The sequence below is a fragment of the Cyprinus carpio genome, chromosome A19 (genome assembly GCF_018340385.1).
Source record: "Cyprinus carpio isolate SPL01 chromosome A19, ASM1834038v1, whole genome shotgun sequence".
Lineage (NCBI taxonomy): Eukaryota > Metazoa > Chordata > Actinopteri > Cypriniformes > Cyprinidae > Cyprinus > Cyprinus carpio.
In genome coordinates this window covers 13,996,803-14,015,141 of record NC_056590.1, presented here as the reverse complement: position 1 = coordinate 14,015,141, position 18,339 = coordinate 13,996,803, and the positions used below count along the sequence as shown (strand labels likewise).

The 18,339-nt window shown below is 36.1% G+C and overlaps 1 protein-coding gene across 3 annotated transcripts in view; it reads left to right on the top strand.

The window, feature by feature from the left end:
* LOC109079331 (growth factor receptor-bound protein 10-like) overlaps positions 1 to 18,339 on the top strand; it is a 53,293-nt gene that overhangs the window by 23,990 nt on the left and 10,964 nt on the right. Inside the window, exons 5-7 of one of the 3 annotated variants that reach the window (XM_042776682.1) lie at positions 1,579 to 1,589; positions 1,829 to 1,953; positions 16,868 to 17,024. In XM_042776682.1, the coding sequence (XP_042632616.1) occupies positions 1,579 to 1,589; positions 1,829 to 1,953; positions 16,868 to 17,024 (293 nt within the window). Of the gene's footprint in view, positions 1 to 1,578; positions 1,590 to 1,828; positions 1,954 to 15,530; positions 16,122 to 16,867; positions 17,025 to 18,339 lie in introns of those variants that run through there. The other 2 variants (XM_042776681.1, XM_042776680.1) reach the window with 2 other exon arrangements.

Sequence of the window (18,339 nt, the reverse complement as noted above, 5' to 3'; positions counted from 1 at the left end):
TGTGTGTGTGTGTGTGTGTGTGTGTGTGTGTGTGTGTTTTAACTGGTAACGGAGACCTGAGTACCTCAGTGAAATTCTGATTTCCAGGCCTGGAAAATCATGCAAATTTTAAAAGTGAATTACTTTTTTTTACTACACTATTGTAAGAAAAAATACAGTATAAATACAGTATCAAACATACAGTAAAAACTGTAATATTGTGAAGTAATATCACAATTTTAAAAAAAATTTTTTGTATTTAATATATTTTAAAATGAGCTCAAATTTCAGCAGCTGTCACTCCAGTCTTCAGTATGCTGATTTGCTGCTCAAGAAATATTTCTTATCAATTTTGAAAACAGTTGTGCTGCTTAATATTTCAAGGTTCTTTATTATAGAAAGTTCAAAAGAACAGCATTTAATTGAAATAGATTTTTTATTTGTACATGTAAAAGTCTTATCTGTTACTTTTGATCAATGTAATTGTTTATTTTAAAAAATATTGCTGAACTCAAACTTTTTTAACACTGAAGTGTAGTTGTCCTGAGATATTCTCTAATATTTCATAATTTCATCAATTTATATGAAATTATATTAATTGAAAATTATTTGGTCAAAAGGTGTCAGAACCCTGATTGTATCGCATGCTGTAATTATCAAGAGGAATATGAAAATCCACTGATTATAACTAATTTAATTTAGTGCAGTTTAATAATACAAAAGTGCTAATGTTAAATGTGCTATTTTATGTTTTTTTTTTATTAATTTTTTTTTATTTTTTATAAAAAAGTAATTTAAATAATTTAAAATACAGTCAATTATTACAAATAACTAAGTAATATATATTATTTTTATTCATTTTTATATTTTTTGTTTTGAATATTAATCAGTTTTTTTTGTATTTAAGAAACAGAATTCATACTCTCTCCTAAGGCACTATTGATTTATATGTTATGTACGTGTGCTACATTTTAAAGTCATCTTTCTGGTTATAGTCATAATCTTTTCTCTCCCCAGAATCCTCTCAGATTGCTTGTTCTAATCGGCTCTTTTACACCTCACCTTTCTGCAGGGCTTCTGTATCATTCGCTGTCTTTCATCCGCTCTTCTCTGATCTCCATGACAGCGGGGTGTAGTTTCACACGCATACACACACCGAGATGGGTTCACTCAGAGGTTCCCATCACTACACACTCACACAGACACACAGTCTTCTTTCGTTCTGACTCGGCCATGAACCCTGAACGGCGCACCCCCTGCTACGGTTCGGATTTTAAAAATTCCCTCAGTTATTCCCTCAGTTATTATGGTCGCTCCAACTGCGCTGAGGCAGTCATGTATTATTCCTGGTCTTATTGATGTTGATCAAAGACCCGAAGACGAGTTTAGCATCTGCAGTCTGTGTGTCTGTCTGCTGAACTCTGCCGAACACTACAAGAGTTCATGAACCGGTTCTCAGTTGGCTAAGTGGGTTTCAAATCTCTCGGTTTCATTCATATATTCTGTAGTAGAATCTGTAATGCAGCAGTCAGAATTTCATGCGGATTCTTCTGATTTATTTTTCATTAGCCTATCGCTTTACAGCACTGAAGTTTTCAGGGAACTTCAGGGCTTTAATTCCCTGCTCAGTTTCATATTGATTAAAACATGGATGATATCGGGAATACTGCATGGTTTATAAACCGATGAGATCTTAATGAAACGAGAAGATGTTTACTAGTAATCAAGAAGCTAGATGTTTTAGTTTTAGGAATGGTATGTATTTTTAAATAATTTTAAATGTGCATTCACTACAGTCTTTTTTTTTTCTCTTTTTTTTTTTCTTGTTTCTTTGTGTGAGACTTTATAGGAGAATGGTTGAAGGTTAGTTGGGAGTCTTTGCCAGCTATTCCGAACCCTTTCCCTGAGCTCTGCAGCCCCTCGGGATCTCCTGTGCTGAGCCCTGGATCTCTGCCACAGCCATCTGAGTCACATGTAAGACTTGAAAACAGACACTGCCTTCTGAGCCCTATAGCTATTATCCATCAGACACCCATGAGATGCTACATGAGTGATTTATTGCAGGTATGAGACTTCTCTGTTTCAGTATGTCTGGCATCTTCGTATTTTCTCACGTATGTTCATTCCAGAAACCTGAAGGTGTACACTGAGGTTTAGAGAAACTAAAATAATTGGAGATTCTTTGGCATTTAATGTCTCTTCAAATAAAAACTAGCCTCGCCCTACTATGCATTATGGATGCCAATGGTACATCCATAATTGAAACAACAATGGTGGTTTCAAAATCTAGTGAGATGCATTTATTATTTTAGGCATCAGAGGCCCATGAGCTTAAACTGTACTTTTACAATTGGCAGCAAAGTTATGGTGCTATATAAGATGTCTTTATATTTGCGAGTCATGAAAATGAAAGAAATCTGTAAGCACTTTTTTCTACAGTACTGACATTAAGAAAAATTTATTATTTCACTTAATATTTGTCTGCTACTGTATGTAGTTTTTCACTTAAAGTAGCCTATAAAGTCATTAGCTTAGCAGCATGCTAACATCAGGCTCTAAGCTATTTACACAAATGCTTAAGCCAGAAATATTTCTTCCCCTGCCTCAGCGGTCTAAAGGCTGTCAAACTGTCAAAATGTTTGAGATGGCCAATCAAATCAAAGAAGGCGGGCTTTACATACTCTGCTTTACCGAAGCAGAGTGCAAATGGATGCTTTTCACATTTCTGGGGTTCTCATATATGACAGTGTGAAAGGAAACTGGCATATTAGGCATTCGATGAACAGTGAATGTGCATATTTACAAAAAACGATATAAATATATATATATATATCGCCTATAGTTCAAATGCATTACTTTACAATAGATTCTAGTTCTTTTACTACTATTTTTCTTTTTATTTATTTCCTTTAAATAAAGTATTTATTTTAATTCCTTTAAATAATAGGACAATTTTTGTGACAGCCTCTCTCCGCTCACCCCCCCCCCCCCCCCCCAAAAAAAACAATCTAGTAAACATTTTTTTATCAGCCACTAATGAGGTTACATTTCAACTTGGATGCTGCCTTAGAAGGTAACAGCCAATGTAGACAGTGGAGCAGCTCGATAGGTTTTTAGTACAGAACTAATGACTCTCACAAAGCTTATCGGGTTGCAGTCGTACAGAGCGTTTCCTCTTTAATCTCCTGTACACCCCACGCACACTCTTTGGACTTCACGGGGTCAGCCAGAAGGATTGTTTGTAAAGCCTGTACTTTTCAAATGTGCAGTATTGGTGTATAAAGAGTGCCCTACGAGATGATCTGTGCATTTGTCAAGCATTGTCATTAATGTGAAATCCTGAACGGAAAAGTGTCAGTCTCTTTTTTTGGCCCTCGACCCCCTTCATATCTTTCCTTCGCATCCTCTGAGCGGAGACTCTTTTCTTGGAAATGAGAGTTGCTTTCCTTTCACACGCCACTTGCGTTTCCACTTGTGAGTGTGTGTGGATGTTTATATTTGTCCAGGTCTGTGCCAGCAGGCAAAGCCATTCCTTCCTTCCTCTTTCCTATCCTCTCTGTCCTTTCCCACAATGCCTTGCCTTAAGCTCTCTTTCCAAAGGAAAAAAGTACTTTATTTATGCTCGTTGGCATGCAAAAGCACATTGGAGAGATCATGTTTTGTACGTCCTCTCCCTGAAGCATTCCTGGAGCTTTGAGAAGTTAAGTGTCATTGTGGGATGGCCCTGTGTTTCCAGCTCTTCACTCAGAGTGACCTCACCTCGGATGGGGTGACGTCTTTTGATGTCCTGTATGTGCTGCTTGGCTCTATTTCTGTCTTTTCATGTGAATATGATCTTTTTGTTGTTGTCAACACCCTGGGGACAGTCTATCCATGACTCCTTTGTCCAATTCAAATTTCTCTCTATTCTGTCTTTCCCATCACCTACGGCCCCATCAGCTGCTGTAGACTACTACAATACTACATTTTTTTTTACTACTTTTTTAATGGTTAAATTAAATTGTATCAAAAAACAAAAAGCATGTCTAATTAATTGAAATCATGAAACTTACACAATTTAATGGCAGTTTATTAAAAGGTACATTTCTTAAAAATACATTTTTGAGGCCCTATAAAATACGTTTTATTTTTTCACAAATTCAGTTTTTTTTTTACCAAATTCTGTGCTTTCCATTAATTTCTGGGTTCCATTTAAATGGTTTCATTACATTTTAGTAATTAAACACATCTTTAATTAATTGATTTTATAAAAAAAATATATAATTTATTTTATTTTTTTCTTCAGAAATACTGTGTTGTGTATTTACATTTTTCTGGTAAATTCTGGTAAATAATTTTTCTGGTAAATATTCCTTAAATGATGTTTTTAATAATATTTTTTTTATTAGTAGTAATACTATCATTACATTAAGTAATATATTTCTGTCACAGTTTCTTCAAGTTAATTAGTTTTATTTATTTTTTTGATGGGTTGCTGTGAAGACCTTTCTTTAAGTTTCTTTATTTTATATGACCATAGATTTTCTCAAAACAAACACAAAATGTAAAGTTTGTTAATGTAGTAAATGAAACTGCACATCTGTGCCATTCATTCACACACAGACACGCAGAACATGGAGGATTCATATTTAAATGGTATTTTTGCAGTTTAATACTCACAGACATAAGTCCATATTGCTTTTTCATGTACTGACCTACTTTTGATTTATTCATCCAAAATTTGGCAAATTCCATGTTATAGGCCTACAGTAAATTCCATTTTTATGACCTGATTCTGCAAATCTGCCCACTTTTTCCACATTGTGGAAATCATAGGGCCGTACCTTTCTTTCTTTCTTTCTTTCTTTCTTTCTTTCTTTCTTTTCTTTCTTTCTTTCTTTCTTTCTTTCTTTCTTTCTTTCTTTCTTTCTTTCTTTCTTTTTTTGTTCTTTTGTTGTTTGTTCCTTCTTTCATTGCATCTTTTTTTTCTTTCATTCCTTTTTCATTCATTTGGTTGTTCATTCTTTTGTTCTCTTTTGTTGTTTTTGTAGGTTCTTTTGTTTTATTTCATTGTTTTGGTTGTTCCTTTCGTTCTCTTTCATTGTATTATTTGTTAGCTTGTTCATTCTTTGTCTTTTGTTCATTCTTGCTTATTTGTTTTTTCTTTATTCTTTAGTCTGTACTGTCACTCTTTTTCATTCTTTATTTTAATCATGTGTTTTTCTTTGTTTTGTTCATTTTGTTGTTCTTTTAGTTTTTTTGTTCTCTTTCATTGTTCCATTTGACCATTCTTTTGTTGTTTCGTTTGTGCATTCTTTTATTCTCTTGTTGTTTTGTTTGTTCCTTTTTCGTTTGCTTACATTTTTTCATTTGTTAGCTTGTTCATTCTTTTTCTTCATTTTGCTTGTCTGTTTTTTTGTCTTTATTCATTCTTTAGTTTGTACTGTCACTCTTTTGGTCTTTCTTTCAATCTTTTGTTTTTCTTTCTTTCGTTTATTTTGTTATTCTTTCTTTTTTTTTATTCTTTCTTTCTTTTGTTCTTTCTTTATTCATTCTTTCGTTCTGTCTTTCCCTCCCAAGTTTATTCCAGAATGCACTGCAACAAGCTCAAGTGGAAATCTTCATCTAAATTGGCAGATGAAGCTGAATTGTTGTCATTGTGAATATTTTCTTCAGTTTTGATGTGTATAGATAGAAAATAGAGCAATTTAAAAATGCAGTATATTATCGTCCAGTATTTCTGTGTGCTATGAATTTTGGTTTACTTTAATTTGGAGATTTACCTTAACAACATCCCCATTAGTTTCTTTGTGCTTTGCAAACATGCCGTCCTGTTAATTGTATGTGTGTTTTTCACAGTGTTGGTCCACCATAAAGACCATTTATGCTAGTATCCAGTATAGTGCCTATTGTGGCAGTGCTGAGAACACACTATGTACTTTACGCTGTAGTGTGAGTGGTAATTGTGGAGTCATTTCAGGTATACAGACTACAGTAAGCCTGAAAAGAGCTGGAAGAGATTCTTTGTCTAGACTAGGGCCATAAGATTGTTTGGAATGACTTGGAATTGTTTGAAAACATGGTCTTCCTCCCTTTTTGTGTTTTTGCCCTTGAGTGAGTGAGAACAACCAAAAAATCTGAAAACAGGACGCTGCTTTAGCTTTGAGGTTGAACCCAAGGCAGTCTGCTGAGGTAAGAGTTCCGTTGTCAAGATGTATAGGACATCCTGAACGGTCATGTTGATTTTGGTCCCAAAGTTAAGTGATTAAAATTAAGTGAACAGTGTGTTCTTGTATTCATTTATTTATTTATGCATCCTAATTATCAGAAAAGCAGGAACTGTATATATGGATATAATATAAACTACTATTCAACAGGGTTGGTAAGATTTTTATTTTATTTTTTAATAAGTATCTTAAACTCACCAAGACTGCATTCATTTGATTGTAAATGAACACAGTAACAGTAATATTGTGAAATATTATAACAATTATAATTAACTGTGCATTTGATATATTTAAAAATGCATTTTGTTTTTGCTGTGATGGCAAAGCTGAATTTTCAGCAGCCATTACTCCAGTCTTCAGTATCACATGATCCTTCAGAAATCATTCTCATATGCTGATTCACTGACTTGCTGACCCCAAACCTTTGAATGGTAGTGTATATGGTTATAAATGCAAAAAATTAAAGGCAGATGTCTGTCATTAGAATAGCTTTAAACTCCTTCTCAGAATAATTCATGAATTTGTAGCAATAATACATTCATCGTGGGAACATGTATATTACATTATAGTTATTATTCCTGGAAATTAAATTAGAAATGGTTTAAATTTGAAACAATCATATGGTGCTGACAATTTGAAGATAATCCAGTGAAATTTATGTGATTTATCACTTTTTATTTGGAACTTCATGGACCAAAAGATAAGACCATTCATAACAAACGAATACATCTGGCATCAGTGAACAAACATTCACATTATGTAACACTTGAGTGAGTAAAAACAGTAAAACTGATATTATAAACAGAATCCAGACCCTGACTGTAAACCATTTTCCAAGTCAAATAGCCAATCTACTTCAGATGAAGTGTAATATTAATGTGACAAGTTGCAGTTATACCTGAATAATGTACAGCTGTGAATACCACGGTGTATAGCAAAATCTCTACTTTCTACAGTCACACTGTATATACTGTTACACCACCCAGCCCTAATATTTCTGACCTTTGTTCATATACTTTGTTCCCAAAAGTTCTGACTAAGTTGATGTCAGTTATGATTTTTTTTAGAGAGTTTGAAGGGTCATGCCAGTAAGCATGTTTAATTATGGTTGGCAATACTTTTTGGGCATAATTTTGTAAATGATATTACTACTGAAGAATGCTGTAGATGGGTTATGCATACATATTGTTTCTTAATGATCTCATGAGGATTGTCTGACCCTTAGTGACCGGCGGGCATCAGACAGATTTGGTCAGGCTTTGGCGTGCATGACATGGGCACAACACGCATTGCTCAATGCGGTCTTTTGCTGAGCGTGGGAATGGAATAAATGCTGCTGCTGTGTTTGTGATACTGACAGTGCGTTAGCGTGATTATAATCAGGTGCTTGAGATTTCTGTCAGTATGCGTCACAAAGATGGAATCTTTTATAATTTCTCGTGCCTGCTCCACAGAGGTCTTTCTGTATGTGTGTTTATCTGAGCGTCTTTGTATTTATACTGGCACTGCCCTCAGACTAGACAGGATTACACTCTGCCTGCATATGCAACTGAAATCATACGCTCTCTTGCTCAAATACACAGCAGATTCGGTCTGTAAGTTTTTTGACAGGTGAATGCATTTGTGTGATGTATGAATTTACAACTCTACTGTCACCCCAAAAAGTACTTGGCCATGCCTGTGTGCGATAAATAACAAAATAACAAGCCAACATATTAAAGATTTTAATTTTCAAGAAAGCTAACACAACTTTTCATGAAATCTGTTTAGAGACTGTTTGAAGTTAGATTTCAAATGATGTAACCTGTGTGAACTTCTAAAACTTAAACAACTAAAAGAATTTAAAAATAAATGATTTTGATAAAATCATATAATTTAAACATTTAAATAATTAAATGTTTAAGTTATTATTATTTTATTATTTTTGTAGATAAACTAGTAGAGCATAGCACTAACGATGTGGGTTTGATTCCCATGGAATTCATGGACAGATAAAAAGTGCGTAGTTTGAATCCCCTGTAAGTTGCTTTGGATGGAAGCATCTCCCGAATACATAAATGTAAATGTTTTTCAGAATGATGTGCATTGATGAATTGCCCACAGTTAGACCCAAAACATGCATTAAGAAAATAAATGGGATCAATTCTGACTTTAACTTCAACTGCAAGCTTGTGTGTAACTTCTCAGAGTGGTGTATGTGTGTTTGTTTAAAACGGCAAGAGCGCACAGGTCTGCCGCAGTGGGATTAATTAGGATTTGCTAGATTTTCTTATTTACTCTTTTCTTTATTTATGTGTGTCAGCTTTCCCCTGGTGTGCATACAAATACTAATACGGCATTCTGTGCATGAGTGATCCATCTCTGATGTAGTAACTTGAGTTTCAAGCGTTGAACCTGCTGTGACCTCCGCTGGATTCTGCGAGCGAGTGATTAATGGCAGTGAGCCAGAGCGCGGAGCCGCAGGGGGTGCGTGTCTGTGAGTTTGTGTACAGTGCGAAACGACACCAGGCCCTGAAGACTCTTGTAAAAGTCAGGCCATAAATTGACAAGTGATTGAGTGCTAGCAACATACACAAAACCGACACAGACGCATCTGTGTGAGTGACAGTGACACCGAATGTTTGTTTCCAGTCAGTCTGGGTTTTTGGAACATACAGGTAGCAACAAATCAAAACAATACGGGTGCATTTCATGCCCTATATCAGGTCTTATATTAACTTTTTGGTTTACATTTGCATGCCGATAGAATACAGAATCTTCAGGCTGCTGGCTTGGGTTTTTATTTGAGAATGATGATATCGCATGACCAGTCTCTTTTTCCAGCACCTGTTTATTTCAGTTAACATGTATTTTGTTTCACTTAAAAAATTTTTTTGTTGTTTTAGTTTTAGTAACTATAATACCTCTGGTATTTCTTTAGCTTAGTTGTGAAAAATTTGGACTGGTTATACAGAAGTTGTAGGTTCAAACCCTTCAGGGTGTTGAGATGGAAAAAAACGCCCTTTGCTTTTCTTCTGTTTCTCACACTAAAAAGCTTCAAAGTCACATCTGCCACATCATAGTACGATACTGCGATATACTTTAGAGTTACCCTGGAAAACTTGACATCTTTTGAGAATTTTCATAGCTATTTTGACTCTCAGACCAAACCGACTCTTTCTAAAATAAAAAATACCATAAATTAGATATTAAAATCAGATCTTACATTGAATTGCATTGTTTGTCTTCTGGCTTCTAAAGACCACTTCGAAGTTGTAAAAGAAACCTTTGTATACTCTGTCCTCACTTACTCTTTAAACTGCAGTTCTGCCAAGCTTAGACGCCCTCAAACTAGCTTTGTTTTGATGATCGGCTGAAATTTGTTAACTTATAACTGAACTCGAGTGCTCTGAGCAGCATGGGACCGCACTTTTTTTTAGTCTGTCTTGTCCTCGGGATGTTGTGGTCAGCTGATGAGACTTTCCATGAATGCTTTGCCTGATTGGAAAAATCAGATTCCTCTGTGTAATCTTTCTTGTTCTCTTTGAATGGCTCTCTTGTTGTGTGTGTAAAGAGAGTGTACGATACTGTACTGTACAATGCTTAATTTATCTCTACCAAATTAGCTAACAGTCACTGTACCTATACAATGGCCGATTATTTGGGTTGTATGTTTCCTTGCATATTTGAACAAAACATTTGTCTTGTGTTCAGCTTGTTTGCGCTGTCCCATTTCACATCCATCCAAAACCCACCTAAGATGAGAGGGATTTTTCTAAGGAGTATGTTGCATAGAATTTACCATGTGACTTTTCCCATATGAATACATGGGTGTGTGTTATATTTTCTATAGGAGCGCTGCTAAATCATTTGTTCGATTGAAACAACACCTATATGTTTCCAATTCTTGTTTACCTGACACACACATAGTTATTTAGCATTTGAGGCATGGCTAGTCACGCTTATGTGTTTAAGGTAAGACTGTAAGTAGCAAAGGTCACACAGTTTAATTCACATGTATTTATGTAGCATTTTTAATGTCATGAAGGAGCTTTACTGGGTGTGATGCCTAAAATCCCAGTGAGTCAGCACAAAGTAATTGGAACAGAAATCCATTAAACTGACGGTTTGTGAATGTGGCATTGTCTGGCCATGAGGAATTTAATTTGATTTAATTTGACACCCTTTTATAAGCAGATGCTCATGAGGCAGTCCTATTTATATGAACACTGCAATTGAATTCTGAGTATCTGCCGATACAAAGTCCCGAAAAAAAAAAAAATGTAGCATGAATTAAATGTGAAAGTTTGACCTTTATTTACAACTTTAAATATTTTTTATGTATCTATAGGTGTGTGTAAATTAACATTTGTTGATGCAATAGCTAACACGAATGAATGAATAATACTTTTTAAAGCATTAGCTGTCATGAACTGGAAAAAAACTAGCTTTGAACTTTTAAGATCTGTTCATTCATTTATTCAGAATACATTAACTTTTTTGTCAAATTGTTAAAATGTGTTAGTACATGTAGATATTAAAATTCATTTGGATTGCCGTGTATGCTAGACATTGGCTAAAAACCAGTATTAGGCTAGTTTTAGATCAGGTGTGTTACATATCCACTTATCTTATTGCTGAGTTAGCAAGGTTCCTTTGTTATACCTTGCTACCATGTTAAACCTACCATCTGATGCATATTAATGAGTTTGATTTGTAAAGATAAAGAGACTTTTACTTCCTTCTGTAAAAACGGTGAGCAGGGCATTAGGTTCCCTGTCTCGTTTCATACGGTTATAGGATGATGCACGTATAAAACACTTTTTAGACACATCACACCACTCTCCTGAGACATGCTCTGTGGGAGAACCACTTTGTATTCTTATTTCACACAGTCAAATTCAAATGCCCCGTTTAGTAGAACCCTTGCCAAAAATCCCCTCCCAGGTGACCCGTTAAAGGTTTGTGCTGTGAAATGAAACACCATTGCAGCAAAGTTGAATATGTCTGTGCGTGTGGATCCTGTCTCCACCCTAGTGTACACTCAACACCAGTTTGCTTCGGATTGTGTGCCAGAGCCTTAGGACACACTACAAAACACACACACACTCACACTCTCACACACTGCCCAGTCAGCTGACTGCAACACAAACCCCTGAGAGATGACATGAGCCAACATTGCTGAAAACATCAGCATGAGAAAATAATCCTCTCCTCAAACTACCCTTGTCCCTCTTGATTCTTAATTCATCTCAAATGGTATCTTTATGTCTGGTCTTTTGATGCCAGTTAATTGGAAAATTGCATTTCAGGAGAAACAATGTACTGACTTATGATGATTGCTGGATCTCTATATTGGTTGTGGAGTGAGATGGACACTGAGGACCATGGGATAAAAAATATGTTTCAGTCCTAGTGCCAGACTACAGCCTGACGTGCTGGGTTTCAATCGGTTTATGCTAATTCCAAATTTAAACTTGTGTGTATTTAAAATTTTTGATTTCATTTATTTATTTATTATTATTTATTATATATATATATATATATATATCTATATATATATATATATATATATATATCTTTTTTTGTAGAACCGATAATGTGTTCTGATCTTTTGCTTCCAAGTTGCTGGAAAATGGAGATGTGGACTGAAACTCGGTAATAGTTAATTTAGTTATATAGGTTATATAATATAGTATTATTCTTTTGATAATTTTTAATAAAAGTGTTACTCACTCTCTTTCTCTCTCTATGGAGTTACCTCTCCAAGAATGGTTGCGCTCTACTTTTTGATATGCATATGTCATCTTGTGTCATATGTATCCCGTTCATCTCTGTTTTTATCCTTTATTCATTCTGGGTTTGTTTCCACTTGCTGATAAACTGTGAAACACACCGGGTTGCACAAACATGTCTCTCTCTCTGTATCTCACACACAGACTGGCTCCTCTCCGTGAAACCTGAAACTTCCAAAGCTGTCACTGACGTTTATCCCCTGAGATCTCTAAACAAAGGCGTGTGTGTGTGTGTGTATGTATGTCAGGGCAAGTAATATTTTTTGCCTGTGAGTGTGAATGTGGATTTTTACAGTATTTTTGTGATGTCACCGAAAGGCAGGGTCATTCAGAGTTCAGTAAACTGCAGATGGTAATTATGCATGAGTTTGAGTATACATGCATGTGCGTCAGGCCTGTGTGGGGTTAAAATCGAATTTGCACTGTCTAGTTAGGTAATAAGAGTGAGGTGAGTGATCGCAGCACACAGGACTGTTTACAAATGAACTCACAGGGCCGTATTTCCAGAGAGCCACAGGTTTCTCATAGTCTTATGCACTTATCTAATTTACCCTAGCTTAGATAGGGTTTTATCATGCTAAGTTGTACAATACTTAAATGATTATTTCCATTCAAATGGATGGCTATTTAAGATGGACCATTTTAGGTTATTCAGTCTCTTATTCACCTGTGATAGCTTCTTGTTTCTGATGTCTTTGATCTTCTACTGTGGGGGTCAGTCTTGCATAAGCAAAGTCACTTTAAGGTAAGTCATTTCACTCAGCAGGCATCTTTGAAATGCCTCTCGGGCATGCAAGTGCATCTTCTATTTCTTTGAATAGGGAAACATCAAATTCTCCAAAACTGTTTGCCAAGCTTACAATTAAATTTCATATTTGAAATAACCAATGAAATCTGACAACTGTCTCATAAATGTTGTTTCTTTTGCTCCAATAGCATTTGTAAAAAAAGCTTTTTTTTCAGACTAGACAAGCCAGTGCGCATGCTTAGTCCTAAGCGTGCATCTCAGAATGTTGTATCTATAGCAGCTGGAGCTTCTAACGGCAACTGCAGTTACATGATGACTTTACCTATTAGTGATTGGCTCTTTTATTCAGAAGGCAGGGCTTCCTTTGATAGAGCGGCCATATTGAGCGTTGCATTTTTCCCCATGCAAAACTATACAAGTGACACATCTTGGGTAATCTATAGTCTTTGGCATAAGTGTGTTTGTGCGCTGCGGCCAGTCAGTTTAAATGGTTTCTCACCCACATATGCTCATGTATGCTTACATGCATCTGTGTGCTTGTGAGTATGCTCTGTGCTTACACACACACACACACACACACACACACACACACACACACACACACACACACACACACACACACACACACACACACACACACAAAACCCAGGGCAGTTTTAAGATGCACATGATTTTGATTATGACACAGTATAGCATTGCACTCAGAAATGCTGAGTAAAGCCAGTCATAACTCTTGAAATGAATATATCAACCCGATCATTTCTGTTTATGTCTGTCTGTCTTACTATCTTTCTGTCTGTCTGCCTGCCTGCCTGTCTGTCCATCTTTCTGTCTGTCTGTGTCCCCATCTTACTATCTCTCTTAATATCTAGTTGTCTTTCTAACTGTATGCCTAATTAAATATTTAACTGTATACCCAACTGTCTCTATCTGTATAACTACCTAAATGTGTGTCTACCTAACTGTGCTACTATCTAACTTCATACCTGTCTATCTACTAACTGTATACCAGTACAATATACCTGTTTATCTAACTATGTATCTACATACTGCTAAACTTATATACCTGTCTACAGTATCTATTTGAATTTTACCTGTATACCTGTATCTGTAACTGTATCAAAAGTATCATACGGCATATTTATCTGTCTAACTGTCCTGTTTTACTAATTATACACCTTTCTAACTGTGTGTGTGTGTGTGTGATTTTTATTATTATTATTATTATTATTACATTGCGTTACAATTACATATTATTATATGGTGTGTGTATATATATATATATATATATATATATATATATATATATATATATATATATATATATGTATATATATATATATACCTAACTAACTGTGTACTTGTCTGTCTAACCATCCAACTGTATTTATGTCTATTTAACTATTTCTAACCATATTCCTGTTTATATAAATAAGCTCTATATCTGTGCATATATAATCACAGAACCTAATGTATCAAAAGTATTAGCCATATACTGTGACCTCTGTTCTATTTCTGGATTACCTCTCCCCTCTTTATACAAACTGCGAACAATGCTTGAACAACCCTCTATTAACTCCCAACAAATACTTTGTTGCCATGTGACCCTCAATGTTTGCAAAACCTTTATTTAACATTTAAAGATCCTCCCATGTGACCCGCGGAGGCAGGATGGAGCAGTGCAGAGCAAACGTTTGCTCGTAGCCACATGATTGTGAGGATGCGTTTGAACAACATTGGGTAAACAATCTTACGTCGTAAAGTTTGTAGAAAATAGCATTTGCAGCAGTAGAATGCTACATGTATAACTAAGAATGAACCATGAAACAATGCTCTGCAAACAGTTTCCACTGCTATACTGGTCTTGCCAATAACTCAACCCCCAACATCCTTTTCTTCATGGTGTCGAGTCAGATTACATGATACTGTTGTCTTCTGTCTGAGAGGACTGAATGGTATGTTTTTGAATTTGTTTTTTTATTCTTAACCATACTAAAACAGAACATGTATGTACATCTTCAAATAGTGAGAACTGGTAAGGTGTTGAGAATGTAGAGTATGAGAAAGAAAATCACTAGTTTTACTGGGGAAGTGCTGTGGGAGGAGGGATTTTGCTGGGATTTGGCCTCTGTTGTGTGTGTTTAAGAAACACTCTCCAGTTGTGATATGCTGAGTTTTGAGAAAAAGAGAGGGAACGGTTTTCTTTGGCTGTGGAGTTCAAAGGCAAACTTCAGGGGGGAAATGGGAGTGAAAAAAAGAATGAGGACAAAATCGCACTGTGTGTGTGTGTGTGTCAAGATCTGGATGTGGGGCTCTGTCTCAAGGCTTTCCAGAAAGAATTTGAAACTTTGACAGAAGCCAAGGCAGTTTGATGTGGGGGAGAAAGAGAGAGTAAGGTTGTAGAAAAGAGAAAGGGAGAGACAAAAGGGAGAGATGATGGAAGGGAAGGGAAGAGAGAGAGGACGAGATGGAAAGGGGTATATAGAGAAAGAATCGTTATTAATGGTTTATAATGTGTGTTTCTATAAAAAAGTTTATATTATAATAAAATGACAGAAAATAAAATGTGCACAAATTTAATGAAATCAACATGAATTTTCAATATAAAAAATTAATACAATTTTAATTTAATGTAATTTATTATTCCATTTAAAAGTATATGTTTTTAACGCACTTTAAAAACTAAAATAAACAAAGTACAATTATTACACACATTTAAATGCTTTATTGTTGGGTAATGTTAAATCTATGTTTTTGGTCTTAAGTTAAACCCCTGTAATATTTTTTAATTTTATTACTGAATTTAATGTTTTATATTTTCATTTAATTTTAATTAGATATGAATCTTATGATCACAGTCACATTATCTTTGATGTTTGCCATCATTGACGTCAGCTATGTTTGAATAAGATTTGACAGCAGGATGGACTCAGTCCCAATTCATTTTCTTTGTTGAGGCTGTCCTCTCCCATGTAATCTCTTTTGTTCCATGGAAGAAAAAAAGTTATGTTTGGAATGACTAAATGAAGGGAAACCCATTATATGAATTTTATTGACAAATTGAAATCCTAGTCAACTCTCTCCATCTTTTTCTCCGGACTTAATCCAATAGAGTATTGTTAGACACAAGCTGCTTGTCAGCTGAGTCTCTCTCCCTTCTTTTCTCTCTCTCTCTCTGTCCTTCTCTTGTTTCAGCAACTCTCTTGGTCTCATCTCAACCCTCTGCCCATTCTCAACTCCTCTCATCCTCTCGCTTTCTTTCCTCCTCCCCTTCTCTCCTCCCCCCATCTCTCTCTCTCTCTCTCTCTCTCTAACTCACTCACTCTCTCTCTCGCTGTGTGAGTGAGCAGAGGTTGTCTCAGAGTGAAAATGCCATCGTGTTCGCCGGACTGTTGCTTATATCAGGCTGTAGAGGTAAGACTGACAGTAACTGCTTTCTCCAAGAAAACCATACACATCTTGCAGATGCCGGTATAAAAACATTTCAAATTTAGTCATGCAGATCATCTTTGTGCATAAATTGCACGCTACTGTTGCCTGCTTCTGTGCTTTTAGTTTGTAAAAAAAAAAAAAAAGTGTCTATAATAATAATAGTTGCAAATGTTTGCTTTTGTGCATGAATGCGTATATCTAGTTTGTGCACTTGCACATGTAAATACATTTAAATGATTTCTTGTTTTGTGTGCACGTTCCCTTTTTTGTTCCTTTCTCTTTATCTGGGCCGTTGGCTTTGGTGTTCACGTGAATTCTGCCTCTTAATGGAGTATATCCTCTTGTGCGTGCGTGTCAGTCATGCTTATGAGCGCCGGGCTCCATCTAAACATGATAAGAGTCCATGCGGATTGAGCTAAGGACCACATAAACAGAGATATGCATGGTTTGCAACAACTAAAACACGAACAAGAAGTGTAAATAAACTTGTTTTTTTTTTTTCCTTCAAGCATCGTTTTTATTCTTCGCTAACTGAAAAGTTTGTATTTGAATCACATACGTTTAGTTTAGGACCATTACAAGGCTAATTTGTTCGAAACACGAGCTTTGAAATAATCCAGTCTGGAGCATTGTGCGACAGTGTGTCTGTAGTTTTTCGACAAATTAGACTCATTGAAAACATCAACTTGAGGTCATATTAATTGACAATCTGTGTGTGTCTTCAACAGATCATCAAGGTTTTCAGCGAGGATGGTGTGGGAAAAGTTGTGGAAGTCCCCGCCAACATGACAGCCAGAGATGTGTGTCAGTTCCTGGTCTACAAGAACCACTGCCTGGATGACAACTGCTGGTCGCTAGTGGAGCATCATTCCCTGCTTGGTCTGGGTAAGCCAAAATATGTGTACATTCATTTTCTGCGTCCGTTTGACTGGTGCGCGTGGCTCACACCCAGTCTAAGAGGACACGGTGTTCTATCCGGGGACACTGGGTTCCCAGTGCACTGCACTTCGTGTAACAGGAAATCACCTTTCAGCAAGCCCAGACTCAGAGTCTTATATAAACACACATATTTGTTCTCCTATTAACACTTAAGCTCTCAAAAACTACTTTATACATCATGCACGGCTGCAAATTTTGTATGCGCAACCACTCGTAGAGTTTCTAACCTGAAGGAAAGAAAAAGCATTCACAATACAGATAGTTTTGAGGAGATGAGCATAGAAAAGACAAGGTTTGTGAAGAACTAGTGCTTAATCTCCCAGGCAATCACTGAGGACACGTGTGGCTGCCTATTTCTCAGGCAGATTACAGATTAACCCTTGTCTAAATCATACTAAACAGATTTAACTCTGCCTGACCTTTAGAGATGCAGTCATTGCTCTTGTAGGGTGTTAAAAAGCCTTTTATTGAGCATCTGAAATAATCCGGGCTGACACAATCGGCTCTTTATTTTAATTCGTCCACTTTAAAGCCATCAAGGAAAGTCATGACTTTTGCATGATTGTGCAGATCACATGGTATGATGAGGGTGTGGTCTGTTTTGGTGAGCTGACATCTCTGGAGAGGCCAAATATTATGTGGTGTAGTAAGATGTGTTCCCCTCTACTCTTCTGGAGACATTAGAGCATCAACGTTACAGAAACCTTCTGGAAACGTTGCTCTTACGTAAGCCATTAGCAGAGAAGCTCTGCTGACTTTGCTGCCCTCGGTGCAATCAAGCTAAATACATGACCTCATCCCTCTGCAATGCCTCTCGCTTTCCCTCACTTTCTCTTTCATACACAGAGTCATGCTCTCTCTCTTTCTCTTGTGCTCTTCTCCTCGGAGTGAATTAAAGGATGAGGGATCAGATGCACAACAGATACATTAGATGGGGTTTGAGCCAGTGCTTTGTTGTCTTTGACATATGAGTACTGCTATACTTAAGCATAGACATTACGGTGTATGGTTAATATGGCTCGTTTTCTCATTAAAGGGAATCATGTAGTGCTAGATATTGAAATATTTCATTTGACAATTTTCAACATGTCTGTTCTTGCTGTTTAACTGGTAGAGCAACGCCAAGGTCATGGGTTTGATTCCCAGGGATCATGGATAATGACAAAAATGTATAGCTTGAATTCACCGTAAGACACTTTGGATAAAAGCTTCTGCCAAATGCATGAATTTAAATATAACATTTAAATGTTTAACAGATTAC